Source organism: Cyclopterus lumpus, chromosome 18 (genome assembly GCF_009769545.1).
Source record: "Cyclopterus lumpus isolate fCycLum1 chromosome 18, fCycLum1.pri, whole genome shotgun sequence".
NCBI lineage: Eukaryota > Metazoa > Chordata > Actinopteri > Perciformes > Cyclopteridae > Cyclopterus > Cyclopterus lumpus.
This window is the reverse complement of record NC_046983.1, coordinates 8,389,579-8,412,783: the sequence shown is the minus strand read 5'-3', so window position 1 is coordinate 8,412,783 and position 23,205 is coordinate 8,389,579. Positions and strand designations below refer to the sequence as shown.

Sequence of the window (23,205 nt, the reverse complement as noted above, 5' to 3'; positions counted from 1 at the left end):
AAGTCTCTCATACTGAGATTAGTTCCTCCTGGTCAGAGGAGCAGGTCACATCTGAAGTATCTAACCGGGTGAGTAGTGAGACGTGTACTTTAACTTCATGTCTTTAAAATGTATTCGTTCTTACTTTTTAACATATTTCACAGAAGCTGCCCTGAATCTAGGATCCACTGGAATCCAACATGGGAAAGTTATATCTCGAAAGAATTTGCATTTTTATTTCTTGTGAGTATTATTTTCTCTCTGGTTATTTATCTCTAAAATACATCCCTTATTTTAAAGATGGGAGAAAAAGAGTTGACTTTGCGGTTAATGATTATCATTAACGATTAATCCATATCTCGATTAGAATTAATTTTAATTTAGGCCAGATGTTGATAAATTAGTTTGTGTTGCGTGTAGAGCAAAAGCGATGAATCGATTGGTTGATGGAGAGAAATCTGAATCTGGAGTTATTTAAAAAAAAAAAAAAAAAAATTATCCTTCAGTCGTTAATATAAAGAATGCTCATAGGATTTTTGACGGTTGGTTAGACAAAATCTCAATTTAACGACGTCTCCTCTGAGAAATCGTAATGGCCTTTTTTCCACCATATGTCAGATTGTTTCTCTTCAGCTCTCTTGTTGATGAGCAGCGCTGCAGAGCAACAGTACTTCTTTCCGGATCAGAGCAACCTCACGTGGCACGAGGCCAGGACCCACTGCCAGGTACCACGGGAAGCTCCGTTTTATGTGCAATGAGGCTGGACGGATTTTTAATTGGTAAAGCGCGAGTGTTTGAAGCGGCATTTAATTGTACAGCTGTCAAATTTAAAACTGGCGTTCGGAGCTGGTAAGTAACGTCTTTATTTCCATGTTGCGTTCACATTGCAGTGTGGAAAAGTCACCAGGGGGGACTGTGTGTGCTGCCAGCTCACACCAATGAGTTGAAAGCACCTTTCTAAATAAATTAGCATCGCTGTACAGATTTAATAAGAATCCCAACTGTTGATTTATTCATTTTAAGAACAGTAGACCGTCATCAACACCGACGGACGGATTGTCCATTTAGTTCAGTCCCGTACAAACGAAACCATGTAAATCTCGCAGTGTGAAAAGCTTGGTCCGCTCCAGATCCTGTGTAAAAGATGACTGTGGCCTTTCACTTCCTATCAGTTCTGTTTCAAAGAGCTGGTGACGGTGACCCCGGAGAACATCAAAACCATCTCCCAGAATATCACCTCTGACTGCTGGGTCGGCCTCCGCAAGAACATCTCCTCCACCGACGATTTCAATACGTCCTGGGCCGAAGGGGAACCCCTCAATTCCAGTACGTCCTGGTCCCACTGGGCCGACGGGGAACCCCTCATCTTCCAGAACTGGTACCCTGGTTGGCCTGTGTTGGCGTCCTCTCCAATGCCAGGAGAACCAGAGTGTGGGAGCTACATTGAGGACTCCTGCGTGGCCATGCTCAGCTTTGGGGCCTGGGTTGAAAAGAACTGCTCTGACCGTCTGCCTTTCATATGTTATGACGGTAGGACTCATTCAGAGCCCTCTTTTGTTGTTGCCCCCCCCTCCCCCCCTGGGAGTTTCCATCACTTTTTATTATAGAGCAACTGACATGTGCGCCTGTCGCCGGTCTCAGTACTGCACCCAGCTGGAGCTTTTCTGATTGAGTTCAATCTGAACTTGAGGAAATGAATAGAAACAAAATGAAATGGGTTTTGTCGTCCTTCAACATAGAAAAATATTCCAACCATACACAGTGAGTTGCTCATTAAATGTACCAAATGTACGCAACGTCGTCACAGAAGGACCCCAACTGCCAATTCATGAATCTCCAAATGCTGAAACTGCAAATGTCCAAATTGTGAGAGAAAAAGCACCCAAAATAATAAACTCTCCTTAAGGTAAAAATGTAGATCATTTGTATTTAATTTAATTTAATTTTAAGAGCACTTTCTTTCTGAATGTTTTTATCTTTTAATCAAAATAAGCGATCATAATTAATATTCTATGTTTTCTGTTATCCAGAGAAAGTTCAGACTGAAGTTCACCTCAACGTCTAACATGGCTTCATTGAAATCGATTTTCTAAAAAGATGCAGAATTGTTGCTTTTTTCATCCGGGAAACTGTTAGGAATTGTTATTTGAGAGCTTGTGTGTTGTTACAAAATTGCTTTCCACACTAATTTAAACACAACACATGCAGTGTTTATAGTTTAATTGCACTTATTCAGAATATACGCCTAATCTTTGCGTATTTTTGTCTCTGCTTTTTTACCAATTACCAATATTCCCCTCATTTCCGACCGCAGAGCGTTTCATTGGCCGAGCCAACGTGACCAATATCACCTCTGAGAGTGCTGTTCTCACCTGGCAGGTCGGGCCCGGGGACATCGACCATTACCGCGTCAAAGTCAACGAAGAGCTAAATCAATCCCAGACCAACAATTTGACCTATGACCTCGTCAACCTGACATCAGGCACCCACTACTCCGTCCAGGTGTTCCCCGTTAAGTGTACGAGAGACCTCGACCCACAGGAGATCGCCTTCTACACCAGTGAGTTTGCCTCCTTTTGTAAACTCTGACTGCATCTAAATGACACGTGAACTCTCCCCGTCGTTACCAATAGTGACGGTGAACAAGGTCCGACTGCGATGCCCTCTCTTTCTCTTTTCAGAACCAAACAAAGTGGAAAACCTCGCCGTCACCACGGTGACAGAGACCTCCGTCTTCCTGAACTGGAACCCGCCAGCTGGAAACGTGGATTCCTATCTTATCGAGGTCCAGGGTGAAAAGCGGATTCAAAATAAAACCGAGGGCAACGAAGTCTGCGGTTTGACGCCTGGGACCGTGTACACGTTCACTGTCTTCGCAGGAGTCGGCAACAATATTTGGAGTGAAGAGTCCAACATCACAGAGTACACCAGTGAGTTTCACCTAACGTAAATACAATGATTATAACACCTGACAGGACAAGGAAGCGGTGTGTCACACTTCATGCACTTTTTCCATTTTGTTTCATTTGGAACTGAATTGTAACACTGGATGCTTGAGAGCACTGAAACACATGTAAAGCTTGTTCATGATTAAATGAGGAAAACATTTATAGTTACTTGTTTCTCACACAATACAACATGTAAGTCAGCGGAGGCAAATTCGAGCCACATCTGACCAGAACAGTGGCGCCTTGTTGCTGAAGTGGTTGTCTATTTGTCTTTCAGAGCCTGGGAAAGTGTCTGGCCTGACTGTGTCTGAGAGTACCAACAACTCACTTCTGCTTGGCTGGGTGCGACCTGACGGACACACCTCAGGGTTCAGGGTGACGGCCATGAATGACAGTAATCAGTACGTATTTCCAGAATGTGCTTCCTTCGTTCACTTTAATATTCAGGTGTATTTGTTTGTGTGTTTAGCCACGCTGCCTGGCTTTAGAGGTGTCAGCCTGTCGGTCGCTTTTTACGAGTGTACGACTTTGAGTTGAAGTGGAGTTGTTAGGCAAGCTGTGATGGATAATTTAACTTTCTTTTCCAAATCTGTCCGCTCTGAGAGGTTTGTTCAATCTGTATGATCTTCGGACCGATCGTTTTTTTTTAATCTGACCTTTGAATTGTCCGAATGTTAGCGATCATGTCCCAAAACCTCAAAGTTGGGATAAACTGGTATTGTCTTTTAATTTCTGACCACTTGTCTCTCTGGAGATACACCGCTGCTTCCGCCTGCCGCAGTTTGAATCATGTGACGGCTTCTCTTCCTACCAGCGTGATGTTTAATGATACCAAGAACCAAACAGAAGTGAAAGTAACAGCGCTGCCAATGGGCTCCAAGGTAACCCTCAGTGTGACGGCACTGACGGCCAATAACACTCTGGAGGGAGACCAAGTGACTGTCGTCGCCTACACCGGTAACTCTTTTGCATCTTTTGTTGCGCCATTGCTTTACAAAAACTCTGTCCTGCTGTGTTGAATGTCACCAATCTGACTGTGTGACTCCTGCATAGCTCCCGGACCAATTTCCAACCTGACCTTGGTCACCACATTTGACTCCCTTGAGGCCACGTGGAAGCCACCCGAGGGTAATTCTGTACGTTTCACCGTGGAGCTCCAGCTGGATGACAAACCTGTATACACTACACACAACCTCACCAAACCCAGGAAGCACTTTGACGGACTGAAGACTGCAGCCAATTACACAGTGATCCTCTGCGCCTTCAGTGGACCTCTCAAAGGCCCGTCAGTGAGAGGCTCCAAGTTCACCAGTGAGTCTCTTTGGCGCTCGAAATGTGAGAATTCTTAACACGCCGGCGGTTGATGAGGTGATACCCGCGAGTCACCGCTGGTAACCGTAAGTGTGATCAGTAAACACTGAGGCTGATATCGGTGACATGGAGGACGTGCTGCATAGTTTCCCGTGAAGGCTATTTGAACCCTGCACGGTATGTCGGACTCCGACACTAATAAATCATAATAATAATAATAATATTATTCACAGAATGTAAATGCATCAAATAGCTGTTGTTGAAACAATAGGGTTAGGATAACTATCTATAACTTTATATTAATCTAAAGACTAAAGTCTTTGATCAATATGAAACATTTATGATGATGATCCTTTTGACTCATGATCAGTGCCTCATTGTCCCTCTCTTCTCTTTTTTTTTTAATTTTTATTCTCCCAGGGCTGCTGCCGCCGACTAACGCCACGGTAATTTCCTATGATAAACACCAGCTCACCTTCCAGTGGAGTGCCCCTGACAACACAGCAAAGGTCAAATACTCTGTGAGGATCAACTCCAGCTTCTGGGGCCACACCCTCTCTGATTTGGACGAGGAAACCTCCCACAGGTTTGACGGCTTGATATCGGGGACCAGGTACGACTTTGAAGTGCGAACAATGGCGGATGGAAAGTTGAGTACCCCAGCCGTTGTGTCACATTTCACAGGTGAGACTCTCGGACCTCAAAGACCATGCTGGTTGTTGTGCACTCGTTAGCCTATTAGCAGCTTTGTCGCTACGTTTTCCTAAGCATACCATACCGTTTTATACACTTTTAAAAATCTCATACAGCAGTCAGTTTCAGAGAATAATGGACTTGAGAAAAGCCTTTTTGATGCATTCAAGGAAACTTTGGTGGTTATTTTTTTTAAAAAGGATGCGGTGAACTCTCAAATCTAAGATGTTGGATCTTTCCTTCTACAACAGCACCTACTTGTAACTAGAGCCGGACTGATGCTCAACTTTGAAAGTCAACTCTGACATTCAGCAGAAACACACAACGCAAACGTTTTGGTGAACTGGAGAAAGAGTTGTGCAACATTACGTCTTCTTCCAAATGCATATTTTCCAGTATGAGAGTGTGCCTCCTTGTCTTCAGCTTCCTCTTCACACATCTCACAGTCTCGCTTTGCTTCCCAGATGCAGAGGAAAGGGAAATCAGTCTGTCTATGTCGTGCTCCTCGGCCGAATCTCTCCTCTGTGACAAACACACCACGAGGGAACGCGTGTTCAAGCAGGTATGTCGATCATCTGTTGACAGAACACAAGCGGTCTGGGAGGTGAACTTAGGTTGTTTTATTCTACAACATACACTTCTCTTCTAAAATGGACTAAAAGTGCAGTGATAATCTGGACTGGCACCGTTTTGTGTTTCGTGAATATTGGAAGTTGATTTTGGAAGTGTGTGTGTGTTCATAAACAACTTGTGTTTGTGTGTTTCGTTGCAGTTCCGTAAACATTTCACCGAGCTGTTGGGGGACAAGGTTTTCTGGAAACTTGAGAAGCAGGAAATTGAAGGCAAATAAACAAAAGAAGCATAATTATTTATTATTATTATTGATTAATTGGTATTGGTGAACAGCAGCAAAACTATAATAATACAAAAAAACTATTTTATACTTTTTTTAATGCTGATTTCCTCTAGTTATTATTTATTTTATAAAATTGTGTGGCCCATGATGGTCAAAATAAAGAAATAAAGATGTGGTAAGTTTAAAAATAAAAAAAGGTAAAATACAGAGTCAACGACTTGACTCGGTAAATTCAAGTTCTATTCTTACTAATTCATAATTATCATGAAGATTTTTGTTGTTTCTCACGTTTATCTGTTTATATTATATTCTTCCAAGATGAAATTGGCTTCTTTTCAATAGCGAATATTGTAAGAATACTGTATATCATGTTCTAGCGCTTAATTTTCCAGCTGAAATCACATCAATCGTGTTCAATATAGAAATATTAATACTAATACTAATAACAATGTTTGTGTGAGCTTTACTCCAAATAAAACTATTTGTGATCAACTTTGGTTAACTAAATGACCCACAGCTTCATTTATTACATTTCCACACAGTTGATAGAAAACAATTAGCATGTTCAACTCTAACCATAAACTCTGATTTTAAATAACTACCGAAAAGATAAAAGAAAGCACGAACAGCAGAAATGAGAAAACTAAAAATGGAATTTGATCAGCTACGAGAAACAAAATGTCCCGCACGCCTTTTTAAAAAAATTTAAAAGAAAAGGCGGGGGGGGAAAACGCTTAAACCTTAATTAGTATTAAATTACATAGTTCTTAGCAGGAAACCTTCTTGGTAACAGATTCCTGTTAAACAATTAGAGTATTCTTTACATCTAATATATATTGAATATACACTAAACAATGACAGAGCAAGTAACAGACTTCAGCTCTTGTGATCCAGATAAAAAAAACACACATTTTTGACCTGTACTTATGTATTTTCTTGATGATTAACATACACATCAGAAAACATCATACATTTTAATTCAATTGGTTTTATCACAACAATATAATATATTCATATGAGCATATACACTGACCAATACGACTGATTGTATCCGTCTACATGTCATATTTAATCCATCAATCATCACCTACTCTAAATATGTTAAAGGTTAGTTTGGATGTTTTGAAGTGTGTGGTGCTTATCATAGTCAGTAATATACATAAAGGCTCATGCACCCTGGTTGTGTAAGAGAGACTCCTAACGCACATCTCCACACATTGTATATTTAGTTTTTATCAAAGACTGGATACTGTGACAAAATGTTTAATGCAAAGAAATAATCAGAGATAACAATGAAAGACAACATGTGCATATTAAATATTTATTATGTTCATATCTGAAAGTGCATGCATGTATCTGGATGAAGAATGTGCTTATGAACGTTGTACAAAAATAAATACATTTATTTCCTCAAGGTTTTTGTTTCTCGTGGTCTGATAACAATTCTCTTTCACCATTGCAGATTTTTAGAATATTTTTCAAACTTGTTATGATCAGATACATCTAATAACAATATCATCAGCACTTTGATAGAGTTTAGTCTTTGTTAATGAGTCCACCGTGGTTCAAAGTCAGATTTTAACTGACAACTATCGATTTTAAATTCAGCTTAAAGGCAGAAATTGAAAGACACATTTAAAGCAACATTAAGGAACATTCATGTGAAATTCCAAATATTTGTGTGCTTTTGAGTGAATCGTCAATCTAATAGATGACACCACTTTCAAAGAAAACCTTCATCTTTGTGTAGATGTTGTTTTCTGTAAGTTTTCAACACAATTTGTGTTCAAGTCCAAGTGAATTCTCCCAAGCGTCCGATAAGAGTTGTTTAAAGCTCAGATATTTCCATATTTATTTGCTGGATGGTCATGCACGTGCGACCATCCAGCGGGGCGAAAATAGGGTACAGCTTCCCTGTGAAGGTCCCAGTGAAGGTGTAGATGTGGGACTTCGTTTCTGCGTTGTAGAAGGAGATCTGGCCCTCCTCGTAGTCCAAGTAGACCCCCATACGTTGAGGCATGAGGCCGGCGGGCAGTGCGGTCTCCGGCTTGGTGCAGGCGTAGAAATGGTTTGGGCTGCGCCACAAGACCCAGTAGCTCTGCTTTGGGGTCATGGGGAACCGGCCGTGGCGCTTGGATCCGGCAGTGGTCACGCCCATGCGCCAGTAGCCGTTTTTGGCTATGTCCACCTCCCAGTAGTGGCGGCCGCTGCTGTAGCCCTCCCAGCCCAGCACGCAGGGCCAGCCGTCGAAGCGCTGCGAGCTAGACGGCAGGTCGGTTTCCGAGAGGCCCTCCTGGACACGCCGCTGGTCATCGGACAGCTGCAGCCAGGGGTGGTTGGTCATGGGGTCCAGAATCACGTCCGCTGTTAGGAAAAAGAAAAGGGCCCGAATGAGCGCGTCGTCCTGTGATCGATACGTTTGCTTTTTCCTCTGTGAGATAAGATGAAGATACAATTGTAGACTGATCTTACCTGCTGCACTGCAAATCCAACTCCAAACTGAAATTGAGACGCAGACGTTATATTAAAGTCGCAATGGATAAACCAGGGAAACGTTCATCGTACATAGTGGAAACCCGTGGTTCCCAGGGGTTGGGAAGAGGGGTCACAAGGTGAATATAAAGTGTGAGATGATTCCCAGGATAGGAAAATACTAAATTCTATTACTCAACAATATCTTATATTGTTTTGGACATTTTGCCTCAAGTTAAGTTACTCTTTTGATCTTTTAAAACAGAACCTGTTTGATTGAAATGCTCATAACTCATAACTCATCATAACACAAACTGTGATGAGTGCTGGCTTCGAGGAGAAATTGCTTTGTATTAACAGATCACGAGCAAAATAGGTTGGGGAAGTATAATAATAATTTGACTTTTATGGTTTTAAGATGAGTTTAAAATGATTTCAGAAATGCGCACCTGAGTTGGGGATGTATATTGGAATTCCTGCTGTCCAGGTCCTCTGCTTTGCCAGTAACCACAACTGTGGAATAATTCTCTGAAAAGGCAATAATAAAGATGTTTCATAAGAAAAAGCATGTTTCATAACCGTGCACACATAGAACAAAGGGCAGTCTATTGTTAAGTCACGTGAATGTAAGTCCCGCCTCAACTGTAGCTGAAATAAAGTAAAGCAGGCTCCAACCACCGAACATCACCACAACATGATTTGCGTATGTCTGAAGATAAAGTTATCATATCAGCTATCAAGGACTTTTATTGTTGTAGTTTATAATGGCCGAGGCAGATCAGGGTCATATAAAGTTAATTTATTGATGCTCTGCACGCATTCCAAGAGCAGGGTTCACTCAACTCACTCGTTACATAAAGTTATTTCATAACCACGTCATGTCTTCTTCTCATTTTTAAACTGATTCTGTGTGTTCTGGTTTCAGGCTATCCGATTACAATGTCGATCCCTGAATTAAATTCCCTCCCCGTGGTTCCTATGTTATTTCGGACTTCTTGACACAAATGTGAATTATTTTTTCTTCTTCTTTTCTTTCGGACATTGAATGTTCTCTTTAGTTTGTTTTTTGCGTGACTCGGCGGCGTCTCACCGTGCGGTCTTCTTTGAGCAGAGACCAGGTGATGAACTCCAGCAGAGGCAGCAGGTTAACCAGACGCTTCTTCTTCAGGCCGAGCTGACGCAGCACTTTGCCCACCTCGTCGCTCTGAATGCCACAACTCTGGAAAAAACACATAACACGTGTCCTTCAAAACAAACACGTTCATTTCTGTTCGATGGCAACTAAAAGAGTACATTTTAGGACTCCTCACCTCAGTCGCCTTTTGTAGCTCCTTTGCCCACTCCATGATCCTCAGGTGGGCCTTCTCGTTGGCATCCCCTTCTTTATTGTCCTCACTCTCTGATGCGCAGGGCGTCTCCTTCAGGAGCTAACGACACAAATGCATGAATTTAAGATTGATATTTATTTGCCATTCGTCACATCAGAATGTGTTCTACTGTCACAACCACAACAGCTACTGTTTGTTTGGCCTTCTGGAGCGACCACACTACTCAACCCCACACGGACCTCGTCGACGTGGTGGAGCTCGTCAGCCCACTCCAGGATCAGCTTCCTGCTCTCCTCCAGACTGCGCTCGGTGCGGCTGTCCGAACTCTGGGATTCTTTGTCACTGGGGCCCTCGTCCGCGTCGCTGCTGCCCTGCGTCAACACAACCCCACACACGGTCAGACAATGGCATCCCCTCTTAGGAACAGAGTGGCGGTGTCACTGCGGCAAGAAGACGGCAAGAAGATGACATCAAGACAAAAGACGGCTAGTGATGTGAGTTTTCAAGGCTCGGGGAAAATTGGGTACTGACTATTTTTGTTGACACTAGCTGATATTATGATAGTCATATGAGTCATATCTGGTACATTCCTTCTGACATTACGTGTTGATGCCCACCCTGTGTGTGTAAGCGCTGCAGGGCAGAGGGTCATGCAACCGGGCGATAAGAGTCAATAAACCCGCCCAAATAACCAAGTCGTCACTCTGCATCACCAAGCAAAGTAATCGTTTCCCATGGCAACGCTTATGCAAATACTGGCTCACCTGACCTTATAAGGTGTTGCACAATTGTTAACTTTTAACAGACTTAAAAATGATCAACCATACAGATGTCTTTTCAATCTTTTTCAGAATCAAAAGACTCTCATCTGGCTTTTTTAACTCAACTTTTTACCTGAGCTGGCAAGCAACATTTATATCACTATATTAAAAAGAAATTAAAGGATGAAAAAGGGAGAAACAAACATGAGCACTTCTTTTGTCTTGTTTCTTAAGTCTACAATTGACATGCAAGTTAATCACGTTTCTGTATTTGATCTTTGCCCTTCACCGTGATACTGCTGTTAATGAGTAATATTGTATATAATTGTAATTCCCCTTTCACCTAAAAAGTCAATAAGAAAACTACAGCTAGTACAGAATGCTGTGGCCAAAGCTTAAGACGCTGCACCAGCTTGGGCATCTTTTTATGATTAGATTTTAAATTTCTTTATAAAGCTTTAAATCTGAACCCTCCCTACAACAGAGATGTTCTTTCATTTCCTGTTCCAGCCAGTTAACCAAGGTCCTCCACTTATTTTCTTTAATATCCTTGTGTGCCCCATAAAATTACCTGTAAGATGCTTTCTGTTTTTATTACAACGACCATGCTCTCTTTGTATTTTCAAAAAGGAAATTAGAGAGTGTGTGTGTGTGTGTGTGTGTGTGTGTGTGTGTGTGTGTGTGTGTGTGTGTGTGTGTGTGTGTATGTATATGAAGCACTTTGCGCTGCATGTCTTGTATGAGAGGTGCTATATAAATATGATGTCAATAACAGTAAAATGAGTCTGCTAAGCCACTAACTCACGTTCTTCCTTCCTTCTCTCGTGTCCTACCTTGCAGACTTGGTCCACTTGCTCCTTCCAGTGATGGATGAACTGCACACACTCCTGCAGGCTGCGTAGATCCTTCAGGAGGTTCTGGCGAGGATGTTGCTGCAACGCATCGGATGACAAAAATGATATCTTTATTCCTTCTGATCGTTAAAAAACCCAAATGGGAAATGTATACGTTTTTTTCTTTTTTTAAATAGTAAAACAAACAGAATCCCTGAAATGTAATAAATAAGGAAATACCAGTTTCATCCAAATCGAGGATATTTCAATGTACCTGTGAGTGTTTGATGGCTCTGCCAGGGGCCGAGCTGTGAATCTGGACGTCCTCCTCGGGCAGCGTCCAGCGCACGGCCCCGATGGAGCTGCTCTGGGTGCTGCTGCTGTCACCCAGCTTCAGCACGTCCACTCCTGCAGACACAACGTCTTTAAACCCTGAACGATTCACTGTAAACATGTATGAGCATCAGATTGGAGGAAAGCTCCAGGGCGCCACCTTATCAGGGAGAGGGTGGAAGTCATTGAACATGAATTGGAGAAGAAAATGCATCATTGGCAGTGATTGAATGAAGAAGAAACCTACTTTTCGAAGACTTTAGGATACTCTTCATCTCGATGGTGACGTCCTCACAGCTGTGAAGCAGAGCATATATGAACAAATTAAATGCTGAAAATGCTTTTATATAAAAATACTCTATATTGAAACTGGAAGTAATATGAGCAAACTTTACTTATGTATCAGAAGTAAAATGGCCCCTGTAAGTTGCTTATATTGCTTATTTTATCATTGAAATATTTTGTACTGATCTATAAATGTGTCGTTGGAACAAATTATACTATTTTACTGACTGTTATAGCAATACAACAAATATTTCCAGATTTACATAATACATTCATAAGTGAAAACTCTATGAATGTATGTTGAGAAACTATTGCTGTAAAACCTAGATGTGACTCACTTGTAAAGACATACAAAAAGCTATACAAATATATGTTTACTTTAAATGATAAACACTTTAAACATGTCAATCATTTATTATATTAATCATTTATTTATACAGAATTCTGTGATGCCTGAGTATCAATTTTGTATACAAGAACTTTCTCAAGTAAAAAAAAAAAAGAAGTCTTTTCTTCAGCTTTATGATCACATCAACATTATAATAACTGAATCTGTGCTGTTGAATATCACCACATACATGAATGCAATACAAAATAATTATTCTAAAATTGTGTATAAAATCATAAATTCTAAAGACAAATGTTAATATGTTGTTATAAATCCTGTCTCAAAGACATACACAGTTACTGCAGGCCGGTATTCATGATTCCATACCTGTAGTCTGAGGGAGCAGGTGCAGCTCTGCAGGTGGACAGCAATGGACAGCCGCCGCTCTCTGCGCAGAGTTTTTGTTCTTCTCTGCGTGTCTCTGATCTTTGGACTTTTTATGGCCTGTGAGGTGATGATGGAAACTTTCTGCATTGGTTTCTGACACGAAGTCCCAGCGGCTTCCCGGCAGCTGCTGGCACGATTCCCATAAGGGCACGTAGGCCGGAGCTTTTGATAATAGTTATACGTCTCTATTTGGAGTTTGTCCATTTTGTCCATTAGAGGAAAGAACTTTCAGACTTATATTGAATTAAAAAAGGACAAAACCTAAAATGTTGATCATAATCTTTAATTCATAAATTAATGTAAAAGTATTTTTACGGCGGTTTTAAATCACGATGTTGTAATCCCATAGCTTTTATACCTTTTCCCTCGTATTTCCCTTTTTTCAAGAGTTTCAATTTAGAAAGAGACGTTCAATAAAAGGTCACAAAATAAAATAAAATAAAATAAAATGTGATCCCTCTGACATGCTTGCAATGCAGGTAAATCATAAAAAGTAAACAACCTGCGCACATGTTTAACATGCTACTGCAATAACCCAAATTACCTCACATCCTCACCCTGCCCTCCTGACCTGCAGGCCTCAGCCGAACAGCCGAACAGCTGAACATCCCATAAATACGTCACGATGTTGCATGGGCCAGATGCAACTGGCCCATTTTGGAAAAAGTGACGTGTGATACAAACAAAAGAGACTGTGAAACTATTATTTTTGAAGCTGTGACGAAGTATTTACTTATGTAGCAGCTCAACAATGTAAAATACTTAAGTACAGGTAAAAGTCCTGCAATCAAAGGTACGTTACGTTCTGTAAGTAAAAGTACTCATAATGCATAAAAATGTCCCTGTGAGTGAGATAGTCAATATATTATAGAGGATTAATATTACTGATGCAATAATGTGTAAGCAGCATGTCACTGTTGTAGGTGGGTCGACTTTAACCACTCTATATATTGTTGGTATAACCAAGTTAAAGTATAAGCTTTAAATGAGTACTGTACTGATTACAGAGGACCATGACGTCCTCAGACAGGGTTATTGGGTGCAAGTATTCACGCAGCCATGGCAATGGAGAGGGCGTAGTTTAAACAACGTTATGCAGAAACCTTCGTTATGGACGTTGCTGTGGCCGGACGTCCCACAAAGCAAACTTGATGAAAGGGAGGAGAGAAAAAAAGCAAACCACGTCCATCGTTTAGCAAGCAGTTTCAGATTTATTTTCAAATGCGGTCAAATCTGTGACACTCGAACAAATGTAAAAAAAGAACAAAAAAATCTAATCCTCATGTAATTTCTAATCATTAAAATCTCAACAGAAGAAACTTGTTTGCATTTATAAAAGTGGCGTCACATCTCTTATTCTACTAGTTTCAAAACAAGCTAAAGTGTGCTCTGTCCCTTACAAATATGTACATACAAATAAATGCATATAAAAAAAATTTTCTATATCAGATGCGGTCTCATTTCAGATATATGAGCTTCTCCTCGCTTGCAGGATTTTGTCAAATGTTCCCATGAAATGTCTTAGTTCCAGTTCTTGAAGAACTGCTTGAAGATGATGGTCTCCTTCCCCTGTGGAAGGATCTCCACCTGCAGCACAGCACACAGACACTCTTACAGCTCGTGCACATGAACTAGATCCGTGAATAATCCTTTAAAATCATTACGGGCTGCTGGTGATAAACATCTAGTAAATCACATTTACAGTAAGTGAGAGGCCGATGTCTTAGTAACAGTGTAGAACATACCTGTGTTTTCATCCTCGGGTACTTCATTTGTTCAATGAAGTTATCCGCCATCTGGAGGGCCTCCTGCTTCTCTTCAGCGTTTGCTCCGTTACCTGACAGTCAATCAAGGTCACATTAGCACTGGCAGTTTTATATATATATATATATATATATATATATAGTTGTGAAATTGATTTTTTAAAAGTGAAATACTGAGGAATTCAGGGCTATTTTTAGGATTTTATTGATACAATATAAGAGGACATGATCGCTAATAAAATGTTTTGGATTTTCAGATTTTATTCAATTGTAATTGTACATTTTATTTCCCAAAATGAAAGTGTATCTGTATTTAATTGTGTGAGTGTTTTTCTTGTGCTGCAATACTTTAAAATGAAAGTCCGTTCCAAGAAATAAACCCTTCAAATATGTCATCTTGGAAAATATTCTGTATTTCGACACAGTAACTTTAAACAATGCTGGTGTTATTTAGGAAATGCCCATCCTTCACATCTCCTAGTGCGTCCCGAGACTCTCCTCCCTGTGAAAACTGTCTGCCAGTATTTTTCACAATGCTCATTAAAATTTGATCCCATTAGATACCGAATATCACTGGCATGTGACCACTATCACTTTCCTCGGTATGCATTTCAGGCGCCACGAGTTTGCTGGTCCGGGGTCACGTAGTATTTCCTCACCTTTCCAGACGAAGACCTTTCCGTTGGCGCCATTGTCCAGAATGAAGCAGTCGCCACGGACCAGCAGGTCCTTTTCAAACGGGCTCTTCTCCGACACTTTGGTCATCGTCATGGAACCTGTCGCATCAGACACCTGCGGAGTGAACGTACACATATTGTACACTTAAAGTACGTAAGCGGTGGTTTGATGCAGCGGTGCCGTTTTCTAAAGCGTTGCCGATGCCGTTACCTTGTAGAGGGAGGCCGAGTTGGAAGCGTCTGCCTCCTTGTCCTCTTCTGGTGTGCTCTCTGCCAGCTGAGGCATCTGACCCAGGACCTGCTCCACAACAAGACCCAACGCTCAGAAACCAGAACAAAAGATCCACCGCTTGTTTTTCAGGATTTCCCTAATTTTCGTTCTTTCTCCAAGAGTTAGATGAGAAGATTGGCACCTGACTGCAGGACTGATTGGTTAGTTCAGCCACAAGTGTTGTGAAGCTGAGGGGAGTGTGAGGAGAAAGCTAATTGGTGCATTTGGGTGTCAGATGGGTCCTTTAAAATGATTCATGTCCTTAATAATCAAAATCATTTTCATTGACATAATTAATGAGCATTCATGGTAGCTGAGTAGTTACAGCACAAGCCACGTTACCGCATTTAATTCCCCTCTCTCTCTCTCTGTCCCCAAATCCAGTCTGGTTCTCTACACTGTTAAACATAGGCGACACAAACAAGACGTAAACATTTGTATTTACCTTCAGCATCTCCTCGGGCTCGTCCCCCTCGCTGCTGTCCACAATTCGGGCTTTTCCGGATCTGTCCGTGTCACGAATCAGCGAGGCGATCTCGCGCACCTTCTGCTTCTCGAAGATGTTGGCCTGCGACCCTTTCCACGACACAATGGTCTGGGGGTCAACCAGAGAGCATGAGGTCACGACAACTGGGAGACTGTCACTATCATCACATTCAGATTGACAACAATCTTTATTTTAACGGTAAACAGAGTGTGTCAGTCAAGAACAGATTTGTTTTGGTTCTCCTGCTGTTTACGTCCTCACCTCTCCGAGGTCAAGGATGAAGCAGTCTCCTTTGTTGAAGCTGCTCCAGGACAGCTCCACCTCCTTGGCACGGATGTTGCGCTTCCCTTTGATCTGGTACAACCTCTGCACCGTCCCGGAGCCCTGAGTCCTCCTGAAGCCCGACTCCACTCCACCCACCTGTGAGAGATATGCACGGGATATTCTCATATGAAGGCATTGTGGGTTGTAGGTTTATTTATTTGTATGTTTTTATATCATTTGTCCTGCCGGTAAATGATTGGCGCCCTGCAAATTGAGTGGCGTGAATGAACTTTGGCGCAAAGGCCATAATATCCAGGGTGCTGTAAAATGATAAAAGGGATTTAGCCAGCAATAAAAAGATGGCAAATAAAACGAGAAATATGTCTTAAGGCAAGTTTTTACATTACAAAATAATGTAAAGTACTGTGCAAGTTTGATTAAAATTTAAATTGAATTAAGTTCAACCCTTAATTCAACAAAAAGGAAGATTTACATTTCTAATAATACTTTCTTCTTCTATTATTCTATTTTATTATTTTTTTAATACTATTTCTGTGTCTTTTTAAACATGCAGTGTGTTTCTTTTCTATCTTGTCATAATGCCCTTTAATGTCTTACAAAAGAAACATAATAATTCATATTTACCTGGGTTAAAGGCGCTCTTTCAAGGAGATACTTATGTTCCTATTTTACCAATAGTTAGTACCAGATTGTATAATTCTTTCACGGAAACCTTCGTGGACATTTTAAAGAAATTACCAAACCATCCAATCAAGCTGACACATGAAAACATTTCAACGGGGTTTAAAGCATCTGCAGCTGCAGATCCAGGTCCATCTCGTCCTCACCTTGTAGCTGACCCCTCTGGGGAAGAGAGCCATGAACTCCGGGGACTCGTAGCCCTGGACCTGCCTGTGCTGAATGGGGTCACCGCTCAGAAAGTTGTCGAGCTGGGTGGCCAGCATGGCGCACGCCACCTGCTCGTCCCGAGACGACTTCTCACCTGCGACAGAGAAGAGGTTAGTAAGAGAGGAGAGAACTCATTATCGAGTTCAAAAGGGGGCTCACACACTTATATTTAATATTGATGCAACAGAGCATCCACAACAGAATGATTAAACTGATTTTATAAACATTACATAACACATGTAGGCGCCCTTAATTTTTGTTCATAGTTTCTGATTTATTCTTAATAAACTTTGGGGTTATTAGAGGGACGTGATCTATGAAGGACCCATGTTAGGACGCACTCCCTCTTGGACGAATGTACACAATGGTCAAAACAAGGTTATTCTCTCCGACTTTGTACAACAAAATGATGGAGCATGCAATACATATTAAAAGCTCAGGAATACAGATATTATGTTGTCATGATTAACTTTTTAAGCCGACATGTTCCAACACGTAAATTGAGCTTTCGTGACAACAAACTCAATGTCCAAGAGGACAGTCGGTGCACCTTGAGTTCGGTCCAAAATGAAAGTGAAGACGAGACCGAGAGCTGAAGGATAGACTGTGGCAGCAGAGAAAGGAAAGAAAAGTTAGAGGCAACATGATTAAAAAAAAAAGGACAAAAGCATTAGGAAATGAGGCCGGAAAGGTTAACACGCCACGGTAAGTGTAACAAAGAGCCGCTGACAGAGGCGATGGGTCACGGGGACAAAAGAGATGAAAAGCAAACAGTGTGTCGGCCGGCGGACGCACAAAGACGACAGAGTCAGTGGTGAACAAGTGGAGGAGGGAAGGAGGCTTCATAGAGAGCACAAAGAGCCCTCTCCAAGCTGTGACAATCAGCTTAGTGTTACCTAAGCACCGGATACATCCTGGAAACAACAGCCCACATTTGAGTACTGTAACAGTCGTGCATTTTTAATGGGCCCCCGCTCCAAAACCATCCCAGCTTCCCCCCGGGACTTCTCACTCTATCCCTCTCATCATCCCTCCTTCCCTCTCCATCCAGCCTCTCCCCTCGCACAATGATGCAGCAGGTCAGCGCTGTGTCTCATGTGTCATCGCCATTATTGGGATGACGGGGACGGGATTAGATGTGTAGCAAGCACAAGGCGGTAAGTGGTTAAACAGAAATAGGAAAAGTCAAGACTACACTTGTAAGTGTAAAAGGTCTTGACTGTGTGTCTCTCCTGGCTGAAGAACAATAGACATTGTTGGTCCAATCAGCGCTAAAGTTGTCCCTCATCCTCTGTTGAAGACCGGGGAAATATATTCCAGAAAATAGAGAGAAGCATCATGTGGCATTGCACGCTGTAATTGAAGAAATCATATTCACTGCTTTTTCTTTGATAAATAAAGGAAGCTGACTTAATTCAATAGCAGTCGTCTGACATTACTGATTTATTTTGTTCAGAAATGAGATGCCATCATTGTAAATGTGCCACCTGACTCACTGGAAGCCTGTCGAGTGTCCAAAGAGCTTTAGTCTTGAGTAAGATTGCATAGCTGCATACATAACCCGATATATTATATATATACCTGTATATACTGTATATATCTGCATTTCTATCCTCTGTTTATACTGTCCAATACTCCTGTCTATATTGAATTTATCCAGCACATTGCACTATAATTATATTGCTCTGGTAAACTGCATTTAGTTGTCTTAGTAAAGACAATAAAGTTGAATCTGAATCTTGTGTTGTGCTTTTTTCTCTCTTCATGACAGATACACATTTCAACGCCCAGATGTTTCTTTCTCACCTATCCACATATGGAGGTCGGCTCCCGATTGACCGCGGTTCTCCAGCACCAGGTAGGAGTCCCCATTATAAAAAGCTCCGACCTCAGAGGGATCCAGCAGCACTGCCTTCATCTTCTCCACCCTCCACACTCGGAGGCCCGGCTCGCGGACCTCTGGACCAAACTGACCTGGTGCTGCCTTGAAGGGGAGCATACTGCAAGGAAAGAAGAAGAAGGAGGAGAAGAACGGTAAGACAAGAGGAAAGAGGACACACTTTGCTGTCGAGAGGGCAGAAAATTATGAAATGGACGCCAATGACTAACAGTCTAATGGAACTCTGAGTCATACTTAGTTTAAGTAAATCCCCTCCCACAGGAGGAGAAGAGGAAGTGCACAAACATGGAGTTGTGGCACTGTTTCCATGTGGAAGTGGATGCTCGGTTTTGGTCGACGTAAGAAGAAGTTCTCAAGTTAGAGACACATTCATAAAGTGACACCAAAGCTGTCATGGTCAGAAGACGGATGTCCATTTCTTAATATTCTTACTTAAAAGTTTTACAGAACTTTACTGCTCTGACGGAAAGGTTGAGTCAAATGTTTTAAACTGAAAAGACCAGAGCTCCTCACAGATGCCTCCCAACCATAATCCCTTTAAATAAGACAGAGTGGGTGGGTGGGTGGGTGGGGGGGGGGGGGGGGGGGGTTGTGTTGCTGCTTAACAACCACAGGCTACATTACATCACTTATGTGCAACACAAGACCGAGCAGGCCACACTAACACAAAGCCAGGCGTGGCCATATGCACGAAAGATCAGGTCACATGTGGAAATGAGCCAGGCATTTGGATGAGTCGCTCTAATGTACACCTCTCTGTCTTGGAGGGTTTTTTTGTAGTCACGCAGGTTTTTTGTATTCTAAGTGGGTCACATGAACAAACCTCTATCACTTCCTCTGTTCTTGTCTTGCCGCTGCATATTTTTTTTTGCATTACTGAAAGCAAGTGAGGTTTGTGGAGCGACAGGTTACCGGAAACATTTTTTTTTCTCTCACTCCGTCCTAAGATATTTATGATGTTGCAACAGATGCCAAAATGTGCTATATATTCACAGTTTGGCCCCTTGGTTTTCAAATAGGAGTCAAAATAAATACTAATAAGCTTAGTAAATACAATTTTTACACATAACAACCAAAATGAGGAACGTAAAGATGATATAGCTACCAGGAAAAGAGGTAACAATGAAAAACTCAAAGGTCCACTTGTTGGCTTTTTCCTGAGCTTTTCCATTTTCACCCATAACTTGTGGTCTTACGTAATGAACTGAAGTATTTTCAGTTGTTAGATAACTTAGATCATGTGATCAACCACTGATATACAGTATATTCACAGAGGAAGACCATGAGATGCAGTTGAAAGCTATATAACAAATAGGAGTATGTTGTTGTTTGATAAACATTTTTATTTGTTGATTTTCTAAAAACAACAACAACCCCCAAAAAATAATTCAAGATTCAGTTACTGGCTTTTTCCCCCGGGAGCTTTTAACATTTCAAGCATGGTCTTCCTCAGCAGAGAGAGACAGCTCAGTTCATCACATATTTCATTCTCAGAGATATCTGATGGTATACATCTGCAGTTTCGTGCTTCCACAGATAATCAAAAGATTAAGAAGATTTCCTGGACGATAACACACAAGTATTTGGAAGCTTCTCAAACTCAAGTTGCAGCTTCGTCAGCTACAGCTTCTGCTCAGGTTTCCTCTCTTTTGATAAGAATTAACAACGCCCGTAAAGCTGCCGGGCTCGGCAGCTTTACGGGCGTTGTTACATCAATATGAATATCACTGTGTTAAAATATACCGGTTTATTACGGGTGTGACATTTACTGATGTTGTTGCACCTTATTATTATTACACGAGTCAGCTGTTTCTGTTTCAGTTTTGCTGGCAGCAACCTGAACTGATAAAGGGGGACTGGAAAACAAACAATTAGCATGAACAAGGTGATGAGAGTAAACCAAGGACACAACTAAACACTGCCACCAACTGTCATACAATCTGGTCAGATTACTCATAAAAGGCAGCGGAAACAGTTGAAAGTAGTAACACTAATTGTCCACGTTGTGGTCAGTCAAACAGGATGTCGCAGCAGCAACGCCCCTTTTCCGTTTTGGGGCTTTTCAGTTTGGACGTTAGTTTTTAACGACTCTCATCTCCTGTTATTTGATATATCTGTTTACTGACCAAAGCCAGCCAGGCGGAGAGGGTGACAATGCAGCAGAGGGAATATTTGAACACATAAATTGGTAGAGGAGGCGAGGGAGCGAGGAAAGGGCCTAAGGGCACATGCAGGGCCCCGAGTTACGGTTACAATGCTTGGACAGCCGCTCCAAGAGTACGTAAGGAGGCAGAGAAAAAGGCCCGATACACTTAACTGTATGATCTCCTGTGGTACCTCCAGCATGCTGTCTGACTCCGGCTCCATTCTGCGTGTCCACTGTAGTGTGTGTGTGTGTGTGTGTGTGTGTGTGTGTGTGTGTGTGTGTGTGTGTGTGTGTGTGTGTGTGTGTGTGTGTGTGCGTGTGTGCGTGCGTGCGTGTGTGTGGTTGTAGGAGATCGAGAGGTCTGGCGAGGTGGAGTGTTAGCGCTCACCTGGCCCAGTTAGCTTATATGTGGGAGGTAACTGGAGCCGGTGTGATGAAAGCCTACCTGCGGCCTGAGGATTGGACGCTGTGTGGGGGTGTGGGGGTGTGTGTGTGTGTGGATAATTAGTGGGAGAGCAAACTGCTGGCTCCTCCATCTTTCCACTCTTCCCTTCTCCTCTGACTCCAGCTCTCTCTCTCTCTCTCTCCCCTCCCCCCCTCCTCCTTCACCCTGTTTACCCTCATTCTACGCAAAGGGCAACCAAGGCAGCAGCAGCAGATATGAGTGGAAGTGTAAAACTCTCACTATCTCTTTCCCAAGTAGGGGTGTAGCGAGCTAGCTTTAGGCCCTCAACTTGCTCAGGAAGTCACTCAGAACACCCCTTCCCCTTTGCTGTCATCCCCACTCATTTTCTGTATTGACAGATTGATAGTTGGAGCCACTCTGTGGCGTGGATAAGGATTCAATTATCCTGATTAATAACTCGTATGGCCGTATTAAAGCCATTTTTCACTCCATGTCAGTCCATAGGCCTATCATTTACATTTCAAAGGTTTTACCATGTGGACAATCTACTTAATTAACCCTTTACATTTTTTCTTAAACTTTTTTTGTAATTTAAGGACACAGTCTGTATTTCGGGGCTCTAGTGAGCACGAGTACTAAAAGGATCAGTGTATGTAGCTTATGTGCACGAGATGTGCTCTTATGTTATTATTCTGTTCCATTGAGCTAACTATTCACTGTATGAGCTGGAGGCCTTAAGGGTTGAATCTTTAGAAATCCCTGATTTTAAATTACAGTAAGGAATAAAAGACAGAAGCTTGCCTTTTTAACCTCGGCCACTGGAGTGGTCTGTGGGGACTGGTTAGATGGCGGAGACATGGAGATCAGATGGGTTTTGGATGGAAACAAGAGGTCACCGCTGGGCTACAGGGGACACTGACTCAATCTGTCATTCATGCGTTGATAACCAGACAGAAATATGAGAGCAGACAATATGTAGAGAGCAGCAGGCGTGCAGAGACCTGAGCGCAATCTGTCAATTGATGGGTGAGTGTATACAGTGAGTGTGTGTGTGTGTGTGTGTGTATGTATGTGTGTGTGTGTGTGTTTATGAGATTAGGAGACTGAATTCCGTCAGTGTTGCAGAACTTGTTCCAGAGAACAAAGAAACCGAGTATAATATGAATGTTAAAACACTTTTTTAGATGCAGGAAACCTATTTTGAATATCAAGCTTCCTGCTTTGATACCCCACCCTAGCTTTAAGGAATTATCTGCAAGTGTGTAGGAAGTGAGACAGGGACACACTGGGAAAGGACACGAAAAGGTCGACACTGGCAACAGAAAAGGCGGAGCAGACAAAAAGCAACGAGTTTGAGTGGAAAGATGTGAGAGTCAGAGTGAGTCTCGTTGAAGTTAAACTAAAGATTCATTGTCCCGTTGTGAGATTCCTCCGCTGGCTTCATGAGAAGGAATGTGATGAGCAAACAGGGACGCAAGGGTATGGGAGGCAAAACAGAAAAGAAGCTTTGTGGTAAACGACAGATAAGTAAAAATGGACAAAGAAAGAACAAATCAGACTGTACAGCAAAAACAAGATTCATTTAAGACTTACCTTGGAGAGCGTGAGTGGTGGGACACGACACGTCTGAGCAGAGAGCGGAGAGAGAAGCAGTCAAGCAAGGAGAAACACCTAAACACACAAATTCTTTCTTTCTCTCATACACACTCACACACACACACACACACACACACACGATATTTCCTGCCTCTGTTGGTGGCAGTCTTAGCCCGGCCCTCTGACTCAACCACAAAAAAAGCAAACAAGGC

General features: G+C 42.0%; 3 protein-coding genes across 7 annotated transcripts; 1 reads left to right on the top strand and 2 right to left on the bottom strand.

Moving 5' to 3' along the window:
* Positions 1-165: 165 nt before the first annotated feature.
* On the top strand, positions 166-7,193 carry LOC117748173 (receptor-type tyrosine-protein phosphatase eta-like). Its single transcript, XM_034557811.1, has 11 exons — positions 166-222; positions 598-704; positions 1,152-1,509; positions 2,294-2,539; positions 2,661-2,909; positions 3,205-3,328; positions 3,742-3,884; positions 3,981-4,238; positions 4,659-4,922; positions 5,396-5,493; positions 5,704-7,193. The coding sequence occupies exons 1-11, from the start codon at positions 180-182 to the stop codon at positions 5,779-5,781; spliced, it is 1,968 nt and encodes a 655-aa protein (XP_034413702.1). The 5' UTR covers positions 166-179; the 3' UTR covers positions 5,782-7,193.
* On the bottom strand, positions 7,125-12,566 carry si:dkey-219e21.2 (nuclear factor 7, brain). 4 transcript variants are annotated; one of them, XM_034557814.1, is made up of 9 exons: positions 12,515-12,565; positions 11,762-11,811; positions 11,456-11,589; positions 11,182-11,280; positions 9,827-9,958; positions 9,570-9,686; positions 9,350-9,478; positions 8,709-8,787; positions 7,125-8,286 (listed from the first exon to the last, which is right to left on the bottom strand). In XM_034557814.1, exons 2-9 carry the CDS (start codon positions 11,787-11,789, stop codon positions 7,616-7,618), a joined length of 1,389 nt encoding a protein of 462 aa, XP_034413705.1. In that variant the 5' UTR covers positions 11,790-11,811; positions 12,515-12,565; the 3' UTR covers positions 7,125-7,615. The 4 variants fall into 4 exon arrangements, with proteins under 4 accessions (XP_034413705.1, XP_034413704.1, XP_034413706.1 ...); XM_034557813.1 differs by having other exon boundaries at positions 11,456-11,811; positions 12,515-12,566; XM_034557815.1 differs by lacking the exon at positions 12,515-12,565 and having other exon boundaries at positions 7,125-8,151; positions 8,260-8,286; positions 11,456-12,190.
* Positions 12,567-13,765: 1,199 nt separating this feature from the next.
* capgb (capping protein (actin filament), gelsolin-like b) lies at positions 13,766-23,124 on the bottom strand. Of its 2 annotated transcripts, XM_034556654.1 has the most exons (9): positions 22,991-23,124; positions 18,752-18,945; positions 16,885-17,039; positions 16,034-16,192; positions 15,731-15,880; positions 15,226-15,312; positions 14,997-15,129; positions 14,320-14,411; positions 13,766-14,161 (listed from the first exon to the last, which is right to left on the bottom strand). In XM_034556654.1, the coding sequence occupies exons 2-9, from the start codon at positions 18,942-18,944 to the stop codon at positions 14,096-14,098; spliced, it is 1,035 nt and encodes a 344-aa protein (XP_034412545.1). In that variant the 5' UTR covers position 18,945; positions 22,991-23,124; the 3' UTR covers positions 13,766-14,095. The 2 variants fall into 2 exon arrangements, with proteins under 2 accessions (XP_034412545.1, XP_034412547.1); XM_034556656.1 differs by lacking the exon at positions 22,991-23,124 and having other exon boundaries at positions 18,752-19,056.
* Between the last annotated feature and the right edge of the window lie 81 nt (positions 23,125-23,205).

Coding starts and splice junctions, on each gene's coding strand:
- LOC117748173 (XM_034557811.1), top strand. CDS start 180: ATGGGAAAGTTATATCTCGAAAGAATTTGCATTTTTATTTCTT. Junction 705..1,151: donor AGGCCAGGACCCACTGCCAG/GTACCACGGGAA, acceptor ACTTCCTATCAG/TTCTGTTTCAAAGAGCTGGT. Junction 2,910..3,204: donor CAACATCACAGAGTACACCA/GTGAGTTTCACC, acceptor TTTGTCTTTCAG/AGCCTGGGAAAGTGTCTGGC.
- si:dkey-219e21.2 (XM_034557813.1), bottom strand. CDS start 11,635: ATGTTTACAGTGAATCGTTCAGGGTTTAAAGACGTTGTGTCTGCAGGA. Junction 9,479..9,569: donor AGCTACAAAAGGCGACTGAG/GTGAGGAGTCCT, acceptor TGTTTTTTCCAG/AGTTGTGGCATTCAGAGCGA. Junction 8,287..8,708: donor AATATACATCCCCAACTCAG/GTGCGCATTTCT, acceptor TCTCAATTTCAG/TTTGGAGTTGGATTTGCAGT.
- capgb (XM_034556654.1), bottom strand. CDS start 18,944: ATGCTCCCCTTCAAGGCAGCACCAGGTCAGTTTGGTCCAGAGGTCCGC. Junction 15,130..15,225: donor ACTCGGCCTCCCTCTACAAG/GTAACGGCATCG, acceptor TTCACTCCGCAG/GTGTCTGATGCGACAGGTTC. Junction 14,412..14,996: donor AAAGGTCTTCGTCTGGAAAG/GTGAGGAAATAC, acceptor ATTGACTGTCAG/GTAACGGAGCAAACGCTGAA.